The 21155-nt window shown below is 42.0% G+C and overlaps 1 protein-coding gene across 2 annotated transcripts in view; it reads right to left on the bottom strand.

Moving 5' to 3' along the window:
* Positions 1–841: 841 nt before the first annotated feature.
* CNOT7 (CCR4-NOT transcription complex subunit 7) overlaps positions 842–21155 on the bottom strand; it is a 42240-nt gene continuing 21926 nt past the window's right edge. Inside the window, exons 6-7 of one of the 2 annotated variants that reach the window (XM_075127883.1) lie at positions 16768–16878; positions 842–1033 (exon numbers count right to left, since the gene is read on the bottom strand). In XM_075127883.1, the coding sequence (XP_074983984.1) occupies positions 983–1033; positions 16768–16878 (162 nt within the window). In that variant the 3' untranslated portion in view covers positions 842–982. Of the gene's footprint in view, positions 1034–11437; positions 13098–16767; positions 16879–21155 lie in introns of those variants that run through there. The other variant, XM_048848170.2, reaches the window with a different exon arrangement.

Here is a 21155-nt window from a genome sequence, read left to right as displayed (position 1 = left end):
GGGAGTTTCAGAGTGAGTTTGTTGGAGGGAGAAGTAATAGAATCGCTATGGTTAGGAAGGGCCGAATTGCCAATGCCAACACTGCTCCTGTCTCCTCCACCTGCACCTGTATCCAGACTGAGAACCTAACCATGGGTGCCTCTACCCAGATCCTGGTGTGGATTTGCAGAGACTGTGGCCTGCATTTCCTACTCACATAAAGCCATCCAGTGTGAAAGGTGCCTGCTGGTGGAATCTCTCTGGAAACAGGTGGGAGAGCTACAGGTGGGAGGTGGCTAGGCTGAGGAGCATCCGTGCCCACAAGGAATTCCTTGAGAGTATTCATATGGAGACATCCAAGGCTGAGGACGCTATCCAGCTAGAGGACTGCTGTTACACCGCTGGGGGAGGAGGAAGATATGGCTCTGTCACAGGGAGGACACTGACTGCTGGTTAAGTCTGGCAGCAGGCAGAGCTCCCCCCGTACTCCCAACCCACCCACCATGGTAATGGAGAACCGTTATGCTTCCCTGGTAACAAACGATGAGGAATCATGCCAAAAGGTGGAGGAGGAGAAGACCCCAAGGCTAGAAGGATCACAGCCACCATTCCCAGGAGGAAACATAGGATAGCGGTGGTTGGTGACTCTCTTCTCAGGGGGACGGAGGAACCCATCTGTCGCCCTGACATGACATCCCAGGAGATATGCTGCCTGCCAGGGGCCCCTATCCAAGATGTTACAGAGCAACTGTTGAGGATCATCTGACTACTACCCCATGCTACTCATCCATGTGGGCACTAATGATACTGTGAGGAATGACCCTCAGCAGTTCAGAAGTGACTACAGGGCTCTGGAAGTAAGGGTGAAGGAGTTGAGAGTGCAGGTGGTGTTCTCTTAGATTCTTCCAGCCAATGGTAGGGGTCCAGGCAGAGACAGATGCATCCTGGAGATGAATGCCTGGTTGCTTGGATGGTGTCACCAGGAGGGCTTTGGCTTCTTTGATCACTGGATGCTGTTCCAGGAAGAAAGACTGCTAAGCAGATATGGATCCACCTATTGAGGAAGGGAAAGAGCATATTTGGATACATCTAGTGAGGAGGGCTTTAAACTAGGTTCAAAGGGGGCAGGTGACCAAAGCCACAGGTAAGTCAAAAACATGGAGAGCTAGGAAAAAGGGTCAGAATTTGGGGGGAAATGGGCTATTATAGCAGAAATAAAGGAGAGAAGACAGAACTGGGGGGGGGGGGCAGACATCTGTTGTGAAAACAACACAGCAGAGCACAGATTATCGAACAAGTTCTTGGAATGTATTGGAGACAATTATTTATTTCAGAAGGTGGAGAAAGCTACTAGGAGAGAGGCTGCTCTAGATTTCATTTTGACAAATAAGGAGGAACTGATTGAGAATTTGAAAGTGGAAGGCAGCTTGGGTGAAAGCGATCATGAAATGGTAGAGTTCATGATTCTAAGGAACGGAAGGAGGGAGAACAGCAAAATAAAGACAATGGATTTCAAGAAGGCAGACTTTAGCAAACTCAGAGAGTTGGCAGGTAAGATCCCATGGGAAGCAACTCTAAGGGGAAAAACAATTGAAGACAGTTGGCAGTTTTTCAGAGAGACATTATTTAGGACACAAGAGCAAACTATCCCACTGTGTAGGAAAGATCGGAAGTATGGCAAGAGACCACCCTGGCTTAACCAGGAGATCTTCAATGATTTAAAAATCAAAAAAGAGTCCTACAAAAAATGGAAACTAGGTCAAATGACAAAGGATGAATATAAACAAACAACACAAGTATGCAGGGACAGAATTAGAAAGGCCAAGGCACAAAATGAGATCAAACTAGCTAAAGACATAAAGGGTAACACGAAAACATTCTACAAATACATTAGAAGCAAGTCGAAGACCAGGGTAGGCCTGTTATTCAAGGGGTGGGAGGGAAAACAAGAATAGAAAATGCGGAAATCGCAGAGGTGCTTAATGACTTCTTTGTTTCGGTTTTCACTAAGTAGATTGGCGGTGATTGGACGTCTAACAGAGAATGTCAGTGAAAATGAGGTAGGATCAGAGGCTAAAATAGGGAAAGAACCAGTTAAAAAATTACTTAGACAATTTAGAGGCCTTCAAGTCACCAGGGCCTGATGAAATGCATCCTAGAATACTCAAGGAGATGAGAGAGGAGATATCTGAGCCATTAGCGATTATCTTTGAAAAGTCATGGAAGACAGGAGAGATTCCAGAAGCCTGGAAAAGGGCAAATATTATGCCAATCCATAAAAAGGAAAATAAGTACAACCCGGGGAATTACAAACCAATCAGCTTAATTTCTGTACCCGGAAAGATAATGGAGCAAATAATTAAGCAAACAATTTGCAAACATCTAGAAGATAATAAGGTGATAAGTAACAGTCAGCATGGATTTGTCAAGAACAAATTGGGTCAAACCAACCTTATAGCTTTCTTTGAAAGGGTAACAGACCTTGTGGCTAGGGTGGAAGCGGTAGACGTGGTATATCTTGACTTTAGTAAAGCTTTTGATACTGTCTCGCGTGAAACTTCTCATAAACAAACTAGGGAGATACAACCTAGATTCTAAAAGATGGGTGCATAACTGCTTGGAAAACCGTCCCCAGAGAGTAGTTATCAGTGGTTCACAGTCATACTGGAAAGGCATAATGAGGGAGGTCCCACAGGGATCAGTTCTGGGTCCTGTTCTTTTCGATATTTTCATCAATGATTTAGATAATGGCATAGAGTACACTTATAAAATTTGCAGATGATACCAATCTGGGAGGCATTGCAAGTGCTTTGGAGAATAAGATTATAATTCAAAATGATCTGGACAAACTGAAGAAAAGGTCTGAAGTAAATAGGATGAAATTCAATAAGGACAAATGCAAAGCACTCTTCTTAGGAAGGAACAATCAGTTGCACTCATACAAAATGGGAAATGACTGTTTAGGAAGGAGTACTGCGGGGTCATAGTGGATCACAAGCTAAATATGAGTCAACAGTGTAACGCTGTTGCAAAAAAAGCAAACATCATTTTGGGATGTATTAGCAGGAGTGTTGTAAGCAAGACACGAGAAGTAATTCTTCTGCTCTACTCCACACTGATTAGGCCTCAACTGGAGTATTGCATCCAGTTCTGGGTGTCACATTTCAAGGAAAGATGTGGACAAATTGGAGAAAGTCCAGGGAAGAGCAACAAAAATGATTGAAGGTCTAGAAAACTTGTATAAGTAGGGGCATAGCGAGCAGATCGAGGGACGTGATCGTTCCCCTCTATCCGACATTGGTGAGGCCTCATCTGGAGTACTGTGTCCAGTTTTGGGCCCCACACTACAAGAAGGATGTGGACAAATTGGAGAGAGTCCAGCGAAGGGCAACAAAAATGATTAGGGGTCTGGAACACATGACTTATGACGAGAGGCTGAGGGAGCTGGGATTGTTTAGCCTGCAGAAGAGAAGAATGAGGGGGGATTTGATAGCTGCTTTCAACTACCTGAAAGGGGGTTCCAAAGAGGATGGCTCTAGACTGTTCTCAATGGTAGCAGATGACAGAAAGAGGAGTAATGGTCTCAAGTTGCAGTGGGGGAGGTTTAGATTGGATATTAGGAAAAACTTTTTCACTAAGAGGGTGGTGAAACACTGGAATGCGTTACCTAGGGAGGTGGTAGAATCTCCTTCCTTAGAGGTTTTTAAGGCCAGGCTTGACAAAGCCCTGGCTGGGATGATTTAACTGGGAATTGGTCCTGCTTCGAGCAGGGGGTTGGACTAGATGACCTTCTGGGGTCCCTTCCAACCCTGATATTCTGTGATTCTATGAAAACATGACATGACCTTTGAGGGAAGATTGAAAAACTTGGGTTTTTTTAGACTAGAGAAGAGCAGACTGAGAGGGGACATAACAGTTTTCAAGTACATAAAAAGGTTGTTACAAGAAGAAGGGAGAAAAATTGTTCTCCTTAACCTCTGAGGATAGGACAAGAAGCAATGGGCTTAAAATGCAGCAAGGGAGGTTTAGGTTGGATGTTAGGAAAAACTTCCTGTCAGGGTGGTTAAGCACTGGAATAAATTGCCTAGGGAGGTTGTGGAATCTCCATCATTGGAGATTTTTAAAAACAGGTTTTAAGAACAGGTTCAAACAGCTGTCAGGGATGGTCTAGATAAGACTTAGTGCTGCCTTGAGTGCAGGGGACTGGACTAGGTGAACTCTCGAGGTCCCTTTCAGTCCTATGAGTATATGAAAAGGATTAGTACTCTCAAGCCTGGGTACCCTGGAGAGGAACTTCACTATAGGAAGTGGAAACATGCACTGAAGCAGTTTGTGATTTTTCAGTCCACCACATGCAAAAGACCAAGCATAACAGAATTCAATATAATCAATGCCACTCAGAGTAATCCTTTTACAATCCATTCACAGCAACCAGCAAGCTAACAAAAAGGCCCAGTTTAAGAGAGAAGTCCTCTTGTCCTAAAACACACCAGAAACCCATCTGTTGGCAGACTTATGAAAGGATTCTAAATCTCCTCACAACAACTTGGTCATTTTTGCTTGTACTGCACACATTCTGCTGGAAGTTCTGTTTCATTTGCTATTATTGAGCGGGTAGGAAAGATGTCTGGATCAGAGCCAGGATATTTTTGGTAACCTTGCTTTTTCTTTTTAAACTGCACATTAATATACAGCATGGTTGAGGAAAACCATCTACTTTCTGAACTTTTGTGGTTGCACCTCCATATACCCTACCAATTTACTCCATTCTCCTTTTTTATGAGCCGTGTCAGACACGCACAGGAGGATAGTGGTTTCCTTCTGAATGTGAAGAGAAAGTTCAATGCTGGCTTACATTTAAAATAGTCCTCTCTACCATACCATACCCGAACAATTGGCAGCACAAACAGGGCTATACATTAACACACTATAGCGCTACACAGTGTTACAAAACGGAACATTGAATTTTCAATCAATAGGATTTAACTTCTTTAGATGTCAAATGCACAGTTAGACTATATTTAATATAGTGTACCAAGTGAGCATAAAATTATTCTTCCATTTGACTTCGTATGACTGAGTCTAACTTGCCCATATAACTTTTCTTCACAAATGCACCCACTGCAGCAAAGGCAGCTTTCAAGGTGACCCACATTATATGAAACATCAGTGTAAGTAACATCAGTGTAAGTATGCTTAATGGGCACACAATTAGTTAAATGGTGAAAAAGTTAGGAAGATTGCATTCAAATAATACACTGGGTGTACAATTGAAGTGTACCTGCTATTGCACTGGCTTGGGTCATTATAGCCAACACCCCAAACCCACTCCTGCACCTCAACCCCAACCTTGATCCCCCTCCCAGAGCCAACACCCCACACCACAACACTCTGCCCCAGCCCAGAGCCCACACCCCCTCCTATACCCCAACCCCTGGCCCCAGGCTCAGCCCAGAGCCCCCTCCCACACTGTAAACCCCTCGGCTCCAGCCCAGAGCCTGCACCCCCTCCCAAACCCCAGCCTTGTGAAAGTGAGTGAGAGTGGAGGAAAGCGAGTGGGGAGGGGGGAGCCTTTGGAGAAGGGGCGGGGTAGATCCTGCCCTTAAATTCAAAAAGTGATCTTGGTCATAAAAAGGTTGGAGATCACTCCCTACATTACCATGGATCTTAGAAATATGCCGTCCTCAGGGATTCCTGTTTATTGTTTGTCTCAGTAAAACTACCTTACGGCATCAAGTGTGTGAAGAGGCTTAGGAAACAAAACCCAGAGGTAAATGGATTGTTTTATATGGAATTTAGACAACCTTGGGCAGAAGCGTGGAGTGAGATCACAGATTAAATCTGTCTTTATGAACACTGTATAAGGAGGACTTGACCTGAATTTCCCTTACCGTTCCAGTTGATGTAATGGCCACCAGAAAGGTAGCATGGGGAACAAGTTGCTTAGGGCTCAAAAGGGAGAACTCATCAACCCTGCTAATATGAAGATCCCAAGAGAGAGGAGGGAGCTCCCCAGCTGTGGGGAAAGCCACATATGAGACCTTTCAGGAACCTTAATATGTAGGGTAGGGAAAATACAGTAATGCTCTAGACCAGTGGATCTTTCAGGACTACTGTACCCCTTTCAGGAGTTTGATTTATCTTGCGTACCCCCAAGCTTCACCTCACTTAAAATCTACTTGCTTACAAAATCAGACATACAAATACGAAAAAGTGTCACAGCACACTATTACTGAAAAATTGCTTACTTTCTCATTTTTACCATATAATTATAAATCAATTGGAAGATACATATTGTACTTACATTTCAGTGTATAGTATATACAGAAATATAAATAAGTTATTGTCCATATGAAATTTTAGTTTGTACTGACTTCGCAAGTGCTTTTCATGTAGCTGGTTGTAAAACTAGACAAATATCTAGATGAGTTGATGTACCCCTTGGAAGACCTCTATGTACCCCCAGGGGCATGCATACCCCTGGTTGAGACCCACTTTTCTAGATAGGAGGGTGCAGCTATTGCTGCTAGATCGATCCCTATGGAGCTGATGGAAAATCCAAATTGTTTCAGGACTAGCAAACAGTCCAGTATTACTGAAAATTGGTGATGTCAAGGGAGAAAGCTGGTGCCGAGATGCCCAAATAGAAACCCTTTCCTATTTAGCTTTATAAGAGTCAGTCTGGTTGAAGGTTTCCTGCCTTGGAGCAAACTGTTCTGAACCTCATCCAACTAACATTGGTCTGGACTATTCCGAGAGACTGTTTTGGACAGAGCAGATGGGGGAGGGGGTTGCTGAAATGTTAATCAAATCTCAATACCAGGACTGGGCTGTGACCCCTCTGGGGCAGAATATCTGACACTTGTTCCGATCTGTGGTAATCAGGTCTATTTCTGGGAATGCCAACTTCTGAAAGATGTTCTGTAGGACTGAGTCTTTGAGAGACCGCTTGTGGTTGTCAGAGAATTGCTTGCTCAGTTGATCTGCCAAGATGTCCTGAAGGCCAGGAAAGTGAAGACCCACCAGTGTGATTTGGTTTGGAAGAACCAATCCCATAGACATGTGATTTCCTGACAGATGGGGGAGCAAGATCATCCACACTTGCCTGTTGACGATCTATCGCTGTGACATTGACTATCCACATTTTTACTGTGGATCCCCGAAGAGGAGTCAAGAATACTTTGCATGCCAGGATAAGTCTGAGCTCTAGAATGTTTATGTGGAGGCAAGCTTAATGATGGAACCACATGCCCTGAATTTAAAGGTGCCCCCATCCCTGAGTGGAGTCAGATGTCATCAGAAATTTGGCAAACAAAGCTGTAGAGAAGGGTACTTCACTGAATGCGTGAAGAGGATCTTTCCACAAGTTTAATGAGGAAATGCCTTCTTGTGGGACTGTGACCATCATGTTCATGTGGTGAATGCTGGATAGATACACAGATTTCAACCACCCTTTCATGCAGGATAGGTGAAGTCTGGCATACTGTGTAACATAAATGCATGAGGCCACGTGTCTTAGAAGGCTAAGATATGTTTTAATTGGTATCTTTGGATGAGCTTTTAGTTCATTGATAAGACCTGGTTAGTTTGGAATCTCTCATGGAAAGTGAGTTCTCACTGACCTTCAAGTCTAACAGTGCTCCTATGAACTCTACAATGTGGATTTCTGTCTGTTGATTTTGAGACCTAGTAAAGCAGAAATATTTAGAATTACTTGACTAGAGTCGGTCACCTGCTGCGGTGATCTTCCACAAGTCAGCGAGTTACTGAGGTAAGGACAGACCTGGATTCTCCGTAGATGAGCTGCCACTATTGCTCCATTCTTGAATACCCTTGATACTGTAGAAAGATCAAAGGGCAGGACTCTGTATTGGTAGAGAGATGTTCCTACAGCGGGGCACTGTTGGCAGGGCAGTTGTTGGCATGACTGCTTTCTTCTAGAGGTTGGAACAGAGGTCCAAAGAGCCCAGTTGCCGGTGAATTTTTTTGAGGAGCGGAAGGCCTCATTTGTTCCATTGTCGAACAGTTTGTTACCCTCAAATGGAAGGTCCTCACTGTTGCCTATACCTCCCTGGAAATGGCCAAGGACTGAAGCCATGATAACCCCTCATGGCTACTGCAATGGTCACTGCATGTGCCATACTGTCAAACATCTAGCACAGCCTGTAATGATCTATGGGCAGTCAGTTGTCCCTCCACCACAATAGGCTTCATATCATCCTGGTGTTCTTTACAGAGTTTTTAAAATTAGGACAAGCTTCTCATTTTATAGGTAGTTCTATTTTGAGAGAAGGGCCACGTTGTTAGCCTCATCGGGAGACTAGCCAACAAATACCCCTGGTCACTGAACAGGGACAATTTGTTTGGGTTCTCTTCTCTAAGTATGGACATACGAGGATTTTGCTGTTTTGATTTCTCCTGAACTGTTACCACTATGAGAGAACCTGGTGTTGGATGTGAATAGAAATACTCAAAACTTTTAGGAGGGCCCTGGTACATCCCGTCAGCTCCTTTGACTTGGCTGGGATAGATGCAGGTGTATGCCAGACAGTTCTTGCAAGCTCCAGTAGACCTTTATGAACAGACTAGATTTGTTTCCCTGTTGTAAAAGAATATTAAATGTTCGAGAACACCAACAAGAGCTGTTTGACTACTTCCAGGGGTATAGCCAAAGTTTCTGCCATGCACTTCATCAGGTTCTGGAATTCATTAAACTCAGCTGAGACCAATTTAGGTGGACACTCTCTCATCAGAAGAGGATGAGATTATAGCAGAGATCAGCTTCACTTCCTCTGGTAGCTGATGATGTTCTTCAACTCTCTTCCTCCCTTAAGTAATTGGCTTGATTTACCTTTCAGGAAGGGCAATCCTGCCCTGCAGACAGGGGATGAAGCAAGTCTCCTGGAGTACGGCTGCACACCAGTAAACCCAAACTGGTATGGATAGGAATATTGAGGTGGAAGAAACCGAGAACAGTACAGATATTATGATCCCCATGAAGCCTAGACTTCTATTACCTCTCACAGACTCCTTCCTGACTCCCAGATGGCTATCAAGGGAGGGGATGGTGGGCAAGTGGTAGATGATTCTCTGCTATGCTCAGCAGAGGAGGAGGACGACGAAAAGGACTAGACCTCCATTAAGGGAGAGGCACTTCTGTCAGGTGTACTCTGTCTCTACGGAGGAGGTTGGTACTGGGAATACTTCTCTACCCCAGCATACCAGTGACTCCAAGGCTGGGGGTTTAGCTATCACCTTCCTTAATTTTTTGGAGGAGACAACTCTGACACTGTGCCCACAGCTAAAATCACTGAACACTGTGTATGGTTTAGATGCAGATGTAATTGGTTCCCAGGTAGTGGGTACCAATGTGTATGGTACTGGGGCTACTATCACAGAGGCACTTGGTGCTGAGGCTTGAGTACCAAGAAAATCAGTGTCGGGGTAAATGCTGAAGGGTTGCTACAGAGAGCAGTGCTGTCCACTGGGAGTCTGTACCAGGACAATGCAATGGACCTTCTCAGGGTCTTCAGATGGATGAACCCAGGATGAGTCATGGCCTTGCTGACCCTTCTGTCTCACTCTGCCAGGTGCCAGGGACGGCAGCCTGTGTCTGGGCTTATCTTTGGAACAGTGCTCCTTTCTGCCTGTCAGACTTTGATGCCGATGTAGTGGCAGATGAGTGGGGCCTCTGAGTAGATGTGGCCCAAGAGCTCAGGGTGGAATCACTGCTCACCAATACACTTACAGAGAGTCTAACTGGACAGTAGAGGCCTGGCTGCAGCTCTCCTCTAGGCATGAGATGGCTTGCATCCATTTGGTCTCGTAGAAACAGCTTCAAAGGGGCTGCCCTCACTCTGAGTTCACTTGGAGAAAGAGCAAACAGATGGAACATCACTCTGGGACATGTCCTTCTCCAAGACAAAGCAGGGAGCAGGAATACCCATCATCAATAAGCACTGCAGTGTCACATGAGGGACAGGCCTTAAGTCCCAGTTAACTTGGCTTCTGCCATAATGCTAGTACTCCTGTAAGGGGAGTCATTTAGGGTAATTGAATAATAAGTATTTTGACAATGGTAATAAAAAAAGAATTAAAACAATCACAATGTGCAAAGAAAGTGGACAACTGCAGGGCTTCCATCTTGCTGTCACAGGTGGTAAAGAGAAACCGTTGAGCCTGCTCTGCCATAGATAGGAGATGCACAAACACCTAGGGCACAGGCTTGGCCCCAACAGAATCTGCTGCTAAAAGAATCCTCTCACTCACATATTGAATCCGTGTGGACAATCACTCAAAGAAAAACACTAAGTTCTCAATCATTTGCTGAATTTCTTGAATATCTGATGGAGCTTATCTCTTTAGCCATCATGCCACCCAGCACCGACTTAGCTCTAACACATAAACCAGTGCCCAAAGAGTTAGACACAGCTAACCAAGGAAGCCAAAATGCAAGTGACAAGAAAAGGAACATTAGGCGCAACAAATAAATAGGCTTACGTCAAAGGAAATGTGAACAACAAACAAGGCTATCTAGTAACAGATTTCGAGGAGGTTGGGAGGTAGCAGGGGCATGAGGAGAATTCTTGGCCTTAGAATAAGGAGGCACGTGTCTACATTTCTGGAGCAGTTCAATTTAAAATATGTGTATGGATTTATCTCCACAAAGACATCATGTCCACCTTTGAAACAAGTTAGTCCAATTTTAAATTAAAAAAACTGACCCTTCCCATTGTGAAGGAGAGGGAGAGAGCAGAAATGTCTACCACCACAAACAACCAAGGAATATTTCAAAAACTTAGAAAAGTCCCTTTTATCCACAGCTGAGAAGATCCTTCAAAACAAAAGTTAACCGAATATAAAAAAAATCATATAAAAACTAGTTTTCCCTCAAAGCATAACCACATATAATCCCATCATAGTGTTTTAAATCTTAACAGCTTCTGTCTGACAAAAGTACATCAGACCTTCAAAGGGCCCAATCCTGCATTCCTAGTATACTCTGAACTCCCACTGAAGTCATCAGGTGATTTGGATATTCAAATGAAAGCAGGATTGGGCCTAAAGATACATACCTATGTTTATTTGTTAAATGCCAACAGTGTCCTTATCTATGCCCATCTGACTCAGAGGTCAAAATAAAGAGTGATCCAGCACAACTTCTTAGAATGAGTCTCTAGATACCTGAAGAGAGAAACTTAATTGGGTAGCTGTACCCACACACTCATAAATTAGGCTAACAGCAGTGAAATAATTTGGACACAGAAACAGACTCCTGCTATGCTCTCAACTGGCAGAAATAAGCTGGTGCTGGCACCACTTGGGAGCTGTTAAAAGCTCTTTCAGACACCAGAAAGACGAATTAGTATGCATGGTGGAATAGGAAGTATACAGGGACTGAATGGGGTACAATATACATTCCAGTAAAGGTTTCAGAACAAAACTACCAGTCTGTAGATATGTAAGAAAACATTTCTGAAGCCTTTATTTACAAAAGCTTTAAAAACAAATAATACCCTCTGTTATGCAAATAATTTGTTCTTGTTTTAAAAAGGACCACCCAGTTATATTATTGTAACTTAATGAAAAAAGAATGTGTTAAAGTACAAGGTAAACAGATCAATTTGGCGAACATTTGGAGATTTGCAAATATTGATTTCAGTGAAGATAACGCACTCACACTGAGGCGTGCATTCCATCATTTCAGGCTAGTATTTAGCTATTCAATCCCAAAAAAGTCTTCCTGCACAATTGCTCTGCTATGCATGGTTAAAGTACATTACAGTCCTTTAAAACAATATATATAAAATATATTGCTAAGATACACTCAAAAAATAAAACTAGCATTACACTCCTCAGGTAACTTTATTAGCTATAAGTAATTTATATTTTGTTGTTTTACAACAAATATATCTGTACCATCTGTCTTTGTAGCAACTACAAAAGCACAATTTATCTTCCTTCTAATTTAATCATTCAATATAAAGTTTACTTCAGGTCTTTGGGTTTTATCCTTAACTAAACTCACTTGCAAAAATCATCAAATCAAGTACATAATAAATATGACTTTAAAAAATAAAAAATATTTAGGTAATACATTACTGGAATAAAAGCTAGGAACTGAATCCAGGGAAGTGTGCCATAATAGAACCACTGCAGTTCCAATATCCTCAGATTTTCAGCTCAATGGCAAAAATACAAAAGTAAGTCTCTCAATTTTTCCTGAAGGGTGTAAAGCTGGTTTTCAAACATTTTCTTCCATCACAGAGTGGCTTTAAAGCAGCAGGCCAATTAGAAGCTGATATGCGCAGGAAGGATGTGCTTGGAAGACTGAACACCAGTAAGATAACAGCAGTTACTAAGATTTCAGTAGTTTGTTTTGCTTGAACAAACAAACGTTGTTATGCAGTGAATGTGTTACGTTCTGCAGGCTCAAAAACCAAGGAATACAGTGTGAAGTTGCTAAAGTTGGCAGACTTATTTTTCTAGCTCAGGGCAAAACCCCCCAAAACTTCAGATAAAACAGAGGATCTGAGTCAGAGTCACTCTCTAAAGTGCAAATTTGATGGTCCGCAATCTTGAATAGCTAAAACACCAGCATACTGGAAGGGACAGACATGAAACAGGGAAGTTAGTTACAAATCAGTGCTAGTTAATTTGGGGGTAGGGGAAAAAAACAAAACTAAGACCAACTAGGTAAGTTTACCAGAATATTCATTATGATTTAGCTTTCCCCTTCTCTCTGCCACGCTGATCCTAGACATGCTTCTTTACAGATTGGGTAGGTACAAAGGCCAAATTTAACTCAGAAAATTCAACATATCAAGATCAGATCTGTGATAGGAACAGTCAGATTTAGTACATAGAAAGGCAGAAAATAAAGTGTGCTGAGAAGTGTGGGGGGAGCCTAATTGTCCAAGGGATTCAACCAGAGATAAAACCTATATACAAGCACACAGAGCTCAGAAAAGATGACCTCCCATTTCATGTCATGACTGTTTGTTGGCTTCTTCTTCATATGCATTCCCTGTGCCATTTTGTACATAGGAAGAACCAGAACCGAGGCCATACAAGTGACCACAATATTTGGCATCATCAATGTGATCTTCAAAGAACATCTAAAAAGGAGTTAAAAAAGACAAAATCAATACTGAAAAATAAGAGTCTTAATGAGATCAAATACTGTCAGGCTTTTGTAAAAGTCTGAATTTTCATACTCCACATGTAAGTGAAACTAAACCAAAATAACTAAGTGACTCTTGGCACTGAAGTGTTCTTGGCCATGAGAGAAAAAATATTAGCCCTTCAATGCATCTTCCCTTATTTTGATCAGTGGTAAATGGTGACAACTCTAGAAGTCTCAGGAGTCTATTTTAACCCAAGAATTAGAGCCTTGTGTCTTACAAATGCAACAGAACAATCTCTCTTTGTAAGTGAGTTTGGTGGGCCTTCTCCTTCACCCTTCCTAATTAAGCACCACACACTACTCAGTGTGGTTTTCAAGATATACTGAATGTTTAAATGGGGTGTAAATCTAACTAAACCAGTTTTTCCTAAAGATTTTATCCACCATTATCTACTTTAAATCCCGGTCTACATTCAGGGGCATTAATTTCCTATTGCTTGAACATGGCTACAGCATCCATGATGAAGTTTTGGGAATGCAGGAAGATGCAAATACATGTATGTCACCTTTAAACAAATCCTCTCCCTGTAACGAGAAACTGGCAAAGCTAAAATAAAAACTGAATAAATAATGCACGGATGCAGCACTTTACAAAATTACAGAAGAGCTAAAAGATGAAGAAGTAGAGAAAGGGCATAGAGTAAATATGAAGAGAAGAGAGCTCACACAACAAATTAAGGGAGACAGGATGAGTGCAGGCAGAAAGTCAAGACATTATTTAAAGTCATCCACCCTCTCTTCTCCCAAAAAACTTGGATTTGCCTAGAGCAGCATTTCCTGCATGTAGGATAGTGAATTCCAGGAATTGCCTAAGGGCACTTTTACTTTTTGGGGTGTTTTTTTTTTTTTTTTTTTTTTAAATTTAAAAAGTCTTTAAAAAGCCCACCACTAGCTTTTCTAAAAAAATTCCCCCGGGGTGCAGCATCAAGAAGCAAAGTCTCTTTTAGACTGGGAGAGAAAAGGAGAGAGATCAGTGACCTCCTTTGTGGCACTTAAAAGCCAGACCAGAAAGTTGTGCTCCCCCTGCTGGTTCTACATCAACAATCAATACACAACCTTTTCCAGAGCTAAAATAATACTGGTGAAAGATTACGTGTGTTTTAGGACAAAAACACAAGTTAGCAAAGCAAAAAGCCTTGTTGATATGATTCATTCAAAATACAAACATAAAATTCACCATTTCCCAAATAAAACAGTGCAAGAGTCAATAGAGGAGAAAAATTTTCAAAGCTCCTATGAAGGTCTGAACAATAGAATTAAAAATCTTTGCTTGTTTTATAAAAACAGTGAGATCACGCCTCATTTTAATTAGAAAACTCAGATTCTTATTGCTCCCAGCTAAGCTCTAGTAGTTAGTGAAAATGTAACAAGGTACAGTGGTAGTAACTGAAGAATGCAAGTTGGCTGCACTTTATTATTAGGGGAATTTTCATGGGTTTGGACCTTTTCTCTCAAATCACATTTAAATGTAGAATCACACTCTGTGAACTGAGAAAGATATGGATGTTATTCACTTTTCCCCTCTATCCCCCTTCATTGTTTTAGATCCCATGTAAAGCTTGAGCTCAAAGGAGGAGTTGGAGTACTGTGGGGAGAGGGATAGCTCAGTGGTTTGAGCATTGGCCTGTTAAACCCAGGGTTGTGAGTTCAATCCTTGAGGGGGCCATTTAGAGATCTGGGGCAAAAATTGGGGATTGGTCCCGCTTTGAGCAGGGGTTGGACTAGATGACCTCCTGAGGTCCCTTCCAACCCTGATATTCTATGATTCTATGAAACTTGCACAGTACCAGTGCCTCATGCTTGGATCTTACCAGAAAAAGATCAGTCCAGCCCTGCAGCTCTAGCCTGTGCCCTGCCAATCACACTAATGCAAGCCTAACCACATGGAGACTGTGTGATGTACAGTAAGGGTTAGAATGAAACAATATTTGCCAGAGGCATGCAGCTGCCTCCTCCTTCATATGGCAACATGGACTTCAGAAGCTACACATCCCAGCATTCAATGCTCCAACTTAACTTGGATTAAGATGTTAAAGATGAGGGTTGCCACTGTCTGAACGCTTTTTGCATATTAAATGAGAACCACAAGTCTGTAGCATGTGGCCAGAATACAGACACACTGGTAAAAGAGAAGTTTCTTGTGCCAATGTTTTAACACATGCTCTTGTGTGAAAAATAAATACATTAATGTAATAAAATTACATTAACAGCAACCAATTTCTCCCCCCAGCCACAGAGCAGTCCTAGGGATGTGCAAGAGACTTACAAGAGTCATCTTCAGTAAACTGGTACACTAAGTTAACGGATTGCCAGTAACTCGAGGTATGCCACACATTTGTAAAAGCTAGCGTGGACACTCCTCACATCTTAACAAGGCTAGAAATATTTGTGCCTTTACCCTAAGTTGATCCCTAGCTGCCATACGAAGGAGCGCAGCCAAGAAGCTTGGCACATGACTACTGCTGTAGCCATCGAACATGCAGCTGTATTGGCGACATTGAGAGAGGCCTGTAGAGAGAGCTTGGCAATTGTCTGACCTTCTCTTATGAGGACTTGAAGTTGTCCCTCAATTTCTTAGATCTGCTTTTAAATCCAGAGCAGCTCTTTCATTTGGAGGGGACATATATCTGTCCCAGGCAGTGGAGGCAGCCTGAATGTCTGTCACTGAGGGGGAAATATTTATGCCAAGTCTGGCAGGGTTTGAAGCCCTGGCTCTCAGGCATAATCCATACTCGAGACTATGGTTCAAGTCCTGAGAAAAGACAAGGCCCAGATTGGGCAAACAAAGAAGGTGGGGTGGGGGAGGAAGAGCACAAACTTCTAAATAAAAGACAATACCAGAAAGAAGAAAGAAAGATTAAGCGAGAGAGACAGTAAGCTGTGTGTCTAACAGACATGATGCTCTGTCAAGGCACAGGCAGTTGAGAAGGACCTGGAGAGGTGACAGGTCTGGTCCTCCCATATACCCTCATACCAGACACAAGGATATCTAGGACGTAGGCATGGATGTGCAGAAAATGCTGATGAAAAGGTGACTGCACATCCTGATGTGAAGCACCCATAGGGACAGAAGAAGGTATGACTTGTGGAAAGAAGAATGTATGACTTGTCAGCTGGAGGAGGTGGTGGTGAACAGAAGCACCGACAGAGTGGCCTGAGCCACCTACTTCAATCTCTCAGAAGACCCAGGGAGTGGACGATAGGTTCAGGTAGCTAGGGCTCCCTGCCGTGGAAGATGAAGGCCCACAGACTACAGGAAGGAACAGCACCAGCAAGGGGAGGAAGGAGGAGAAAGAGAACCGTGTAGAGACATCCCCTCACTAAGTGCACACACAAACCAAAACAAGGAAAGGAAAGGATTTGTTGGTGGTAGATTGTACTTTGCATGGGAATGCCCATCATAGACTCTGCCCTTTGTCACAGAATTGATGCCCTCTCATGCATTTCTCTTTCTTCTTCTGAAAATGTGTTATACTGCCACTGGTTTGGTGGGTCAATGGTTCTAGGACATCTCATAAGTGTGAACAGTAGTCAATATTGACTACTAAAGCAGATTACTTTCATCCACATAAACTACAACAGAAAGCAATATGGACACCTACTTCTCTCATTTTGAAAAAGGCCATTCCCGTGAGTAAAGAATCAGATCCTGCCTGATGCTGTGGTCCTATCCTTTCCAGCTCCAACTGCTCTGCGACTTCTTGCAATCCACCCTGAAAAAGGAAGGAGCATTACACAGTCAAAGCGGGGATGATAATTATGAAGTCAGATCATTCAATAGTAGCACTAGAATTCTGCATAACGAAGTCTATTCAACCACCATTTGTATATATTTAGCTTAGCACAACAGCGGTTATAGTAGAGGTATACAACCAGCACACACTTGGAAAAGCCAAGCTTTTCATTCAGGCTTTAAGTATCAAGCACTTTCAAGTATTAATGACTGTCTTAGACCTAATAAGCCTAGGCACACCAGCCAATTAAAGTTGAAGGAATTACTACTGAACAAGGCAATTCCTTCAAGTATTACATTGACTAAACTGAAAGGATTGATGCTGCGGCTGAATGACAGTTTCAGAAATCAAGGTGTTTCTTTAACTCCCTACTTTTCTAATAGGGCTAGAATTTAAACGTGAACAATGGTAATTCAAACATAAAGCAATTTAAGATCCAAATCACTACAAACATGTGCACTCCAACTTGTCTTGAAAGGAATTAGCTTTCATTTAAAAAACACAGTTTTTTCCTTCACTTACCTGCCACCACCTAAGCTCAGGGTTCTGCGCTTCCCCCACAAAACTTCAAAGCATCTAAAGTAGAGGGAATCCAGGAAAATGGTCTACCTTAGGAATTAATGGAGAACCCTGAACCCAGGTGAAGTTGTAAAATTCAAGAGGGGGAAAAAAGAACAAAGTGAAAAAGCTAACATTCAACCGACCTTTAACAATGTTTTAATTTGTTTTAACAACTGCCATAAAAGAGTAAATGAAACATCTGTGTAAAAAGTAATGTAAACTGCAGCGTAACCAGGTTCAAGAAGATATTAGATACCATAAGCACACAAAAAACAGGCACTGTGCTACTGAGAGTGTATTTTTTGAAGAAAACATTTTAAGCCACATCTGTGCTGAAAGCCCCTCGATACACACACACACATATAAACAGCCCATGTACAAAAAGGACAGCTTTTAGACACTAAGTGTAGCAAGTAAACATAGGGCTCAAAATTGGGAACTGCTCTACAGAGAGTCTCTAATTGTAGGGCATGGTTCATTGGTGGTCTACACATCTTATCTAACAACGGTAAAGTATCCTTCAGTCTTCAAGCAATTTTTCTTCCTGTTAATTGCAGCCCAGTGGGGAACTTGTGACTTCCAGAAGCTTTTTGACCAACTAAGCACAGCGCCTTCATGTCCTTTTACTGGGTGTATTTTTGGTGTAAATTCAGCTGAATCAAATTTGGAGAAAATCTCAAAATAGACACGGTAGTGCATACACACAGAACCAAAGTAAAGCACTAGGAGAAATCAGAGTCTTTAGGGGTTGCGGGCAATGGGGGAAGGTTTGGAACTAATAAATATAAGTCCTACATCCAGGGAGAGAAAACAAATAGCACAATTTACAATACGGGAGGGGAACTAACCAAGCAGCTGTATCCATTTAATCAAACCACGTTTATTTTCATCTTCACTCCTTTACCCTGCCCTAGCACTACTTTTTCATATAACTTCATAACACTACAGTTGCGCAGCAGGTGAGAGATTGGGAGGAGAGCTGCCAATGGTATGAGTCCTATCTTGAGAAATCGTCCACAGAATGAAAATGCCCAAAAGACTTTCACAGACAAATAAAAAAATAATAATAATAAAAAACACACAACTGAACAAATCAGACTATCCCTACTCCAGTTTCTCCCTAAGATTAGCAGCATCTCCTATAACGATCCCCAAAACAGGTATTGATGAATTCCGCCCATTCATTTTAGTGTCACGAAAGTGATTGTGGTGCTACAAGCAGAAGCAGCCTCTCTGCAGATCAATTCAGCTTTAGACAGGTTAGTGTAATCTTAGCTAAACTGATCCCCTTGGGACAATATAGTTACGGTACGTGCAAGACTACGTTGCGGAGGTTACCACTCTTTAAAGGGTTGTACAACTGGGAGAAAATCAGTTACCTTACAATAATTTTTGAAACACTATACTGCATAGTGAAACTGTGCGTTAGGCAGACTGCTTTGGATCACTACTCTGCCAGCAATAGGTTGAAACTAGGAAGACCATCAAAATGCTTTTAGCCTGCACTACATTTTTTACATCTGAAAAAAAAAGGAAACCAAAACACAGAAGTAGTCAAAGACAGGAATGAAGCTAGCACAAAGCAAGTTCTTTTTAATATTAAAAAGGGAACATATAGTATTTGAATTCCATTGACCATGTACAATTTTGGGAGATGGAGAAGAGGCTGAGGTGAAATAATGCAAGTTAAAGATTGAACTTTAACAAAGTCAAATTTGGCCCCAAACGCAGGTTGTTCAAAAGAACTATGAATGTTACAGCCAACAAGGATGTTTCCATGAGTAGGTAGTTTGCTTGTTTTTCACATGTTGGATGATTTAAAATAAACTAGTTAGTTTCAATGTCAGGTTCTTATGCCCTAGCACAATTCTGTAGTGTTTGGCTTGCAGATGCCACTTGGGAATTAATAAAGTTTCCATTTGAATTAAAAAAAACACAGACAGTGTAAGGTAGTGAAAACTACATTTTAAAAATTATTTCCATTTTAATTATGTAAGGTGTTAATGTGACATAAGAAAATGTGTGGGGTAATTTAAATATTTTATAGCGTGACAATGTCTCTCTGACTTTTGCCATTTTTGCTGGTTTGTGCTACAATCTGAATTTTGCATGCATTTCAACTCACACTATTACCTAACTTCCCCTTTTTAAATAAGCACCATGAGGACAAGGGTAGGAGGGAAGAAGGGGCACACCTGAGCTGCTGAATAGACATTTTCAGCAGTTCCCATAGCATTAACATGGATTGCTATTAGAAACATGCCTCATTAAAAACTGGGCTCTCTTAAAACCCACATTCATCCCTTTTAAGCCACATGCCCACCTGACTAGACAGTAGCTGAAGATCACTTCTCTCATTACTGGGTAGTGATAGCAGTGAGACAGCACACCTACCAATTCTAACTTAGCTTGAATGTCATATGTCTTAAATCTACCTGTTACAAAGAAAAAGAAAAAATGTGGAAATATTACATTCCAACCCCTGCAGTGTGTGTAACACTGATCTAGAAAAAAAATTCAGGACAGGGTAAAAGCATCACCTTTGGTTGTGGATATTGGCCAAAATTTTCCAAAAAGGGTGCCTAAAAGTTTGTCACACCAAATAGTTTACAACTGTTGGAAAAACAAGGGAAACACTGGATCTCTCTGGAGACTAATTATGGGATACAGAGCCTTTCTTCTCTAAGTCACTTTTTTTTTTTTTAAACTCCAGATTAAGGCAGTGCTGATCAAAAGGTTTTTAATATAACCTTGAGAACCAAAAATGCTTTATAAACTGTAGGTCAAAACATACCCTCCCTCCCCTTAGATATAAATAGCCACAAGAAGGAAAAGAAAAAATATTTCAAAATATTTCAGATGCATCATTCCTTTGAGACAGACAGGTTAGCGGCTTGGTTTTGTAACCACATCACCACAGATGATGGCCCAAGATCAATGGGGAGCACAAGCCCAACTCCACAAATCTCAGGACATTGGTATAGAGTGTTAACTACTCTGTGCAGCTTGCCAAGCCCCACCCCACCATTAAATTCAGTCAGAATCTACCTGTCTAGTTAAGGTACTTATTTGTCCTCCATTACTGCAGAATCTGAACCTCTCACAATCATTAACATATTTATCCTCAACATCTCATCAGGCAGGGAGGTATTACTATTCCCATTTCAGAGATGGGAAACGGCAGCTCAGAGGGACTAAGTATCTTGCCTCTGGTCACACAGGCAGTTTATGGCAGAGTAGGGAACTGAATTTGGGTCTCTCAAGTCCCCAGCTAGTGTTCCAACCACTGGACCATTCTTCCTCTTTAGGGAAGAATCTGTATTGCTATTGGTCACCAGGCTACAGCTGCACCATGGTCCCCACTCAACAGAAGATGGAGAGCAGGAGTAGTGCCGTAGATGAGCAACAGCAAGTGACTATACTCTTTCTGTAGTATTTCTGCTGGAGTCAGGAGGTAATTCTACAGAATGGCTGCAACCACCATCCACACAATTCTGTAGAGCGGGTTTCGGTCCCCAGGGCTGACCATCAGCACCAAAATGTGTCTTAGGAAAATCAAGTGTCTAATAAAATGAAGTGACCATCAAGAGTGGCTTGCACCAATCAATAAAGGACCTCAACACAGCAATTCAATTCACTGCAATTTAATAGAGATTTAAACAAAAAAAGCGAAGAAATTCATTTAGGCAACAGTG

This window comes from Caretta caretta, chromosome 4 (assembly GCF_965140235.1).
Source record: "Caretta caretta isolate rCarCar2 chromosome 4, rCarCar1.hap1, whole genome shotgun sequence".
Lineage (NCBI taxonomy): Eukaryota > Metazoa > Chordata > Testudines > Cheloniidae > Caretta > Caretta caretta.
The sequence above is the reverse complement of the archived record's forward strand: the minus strand, read 5'-3'. Positions and strand labels throughout refer to the sequence as shown.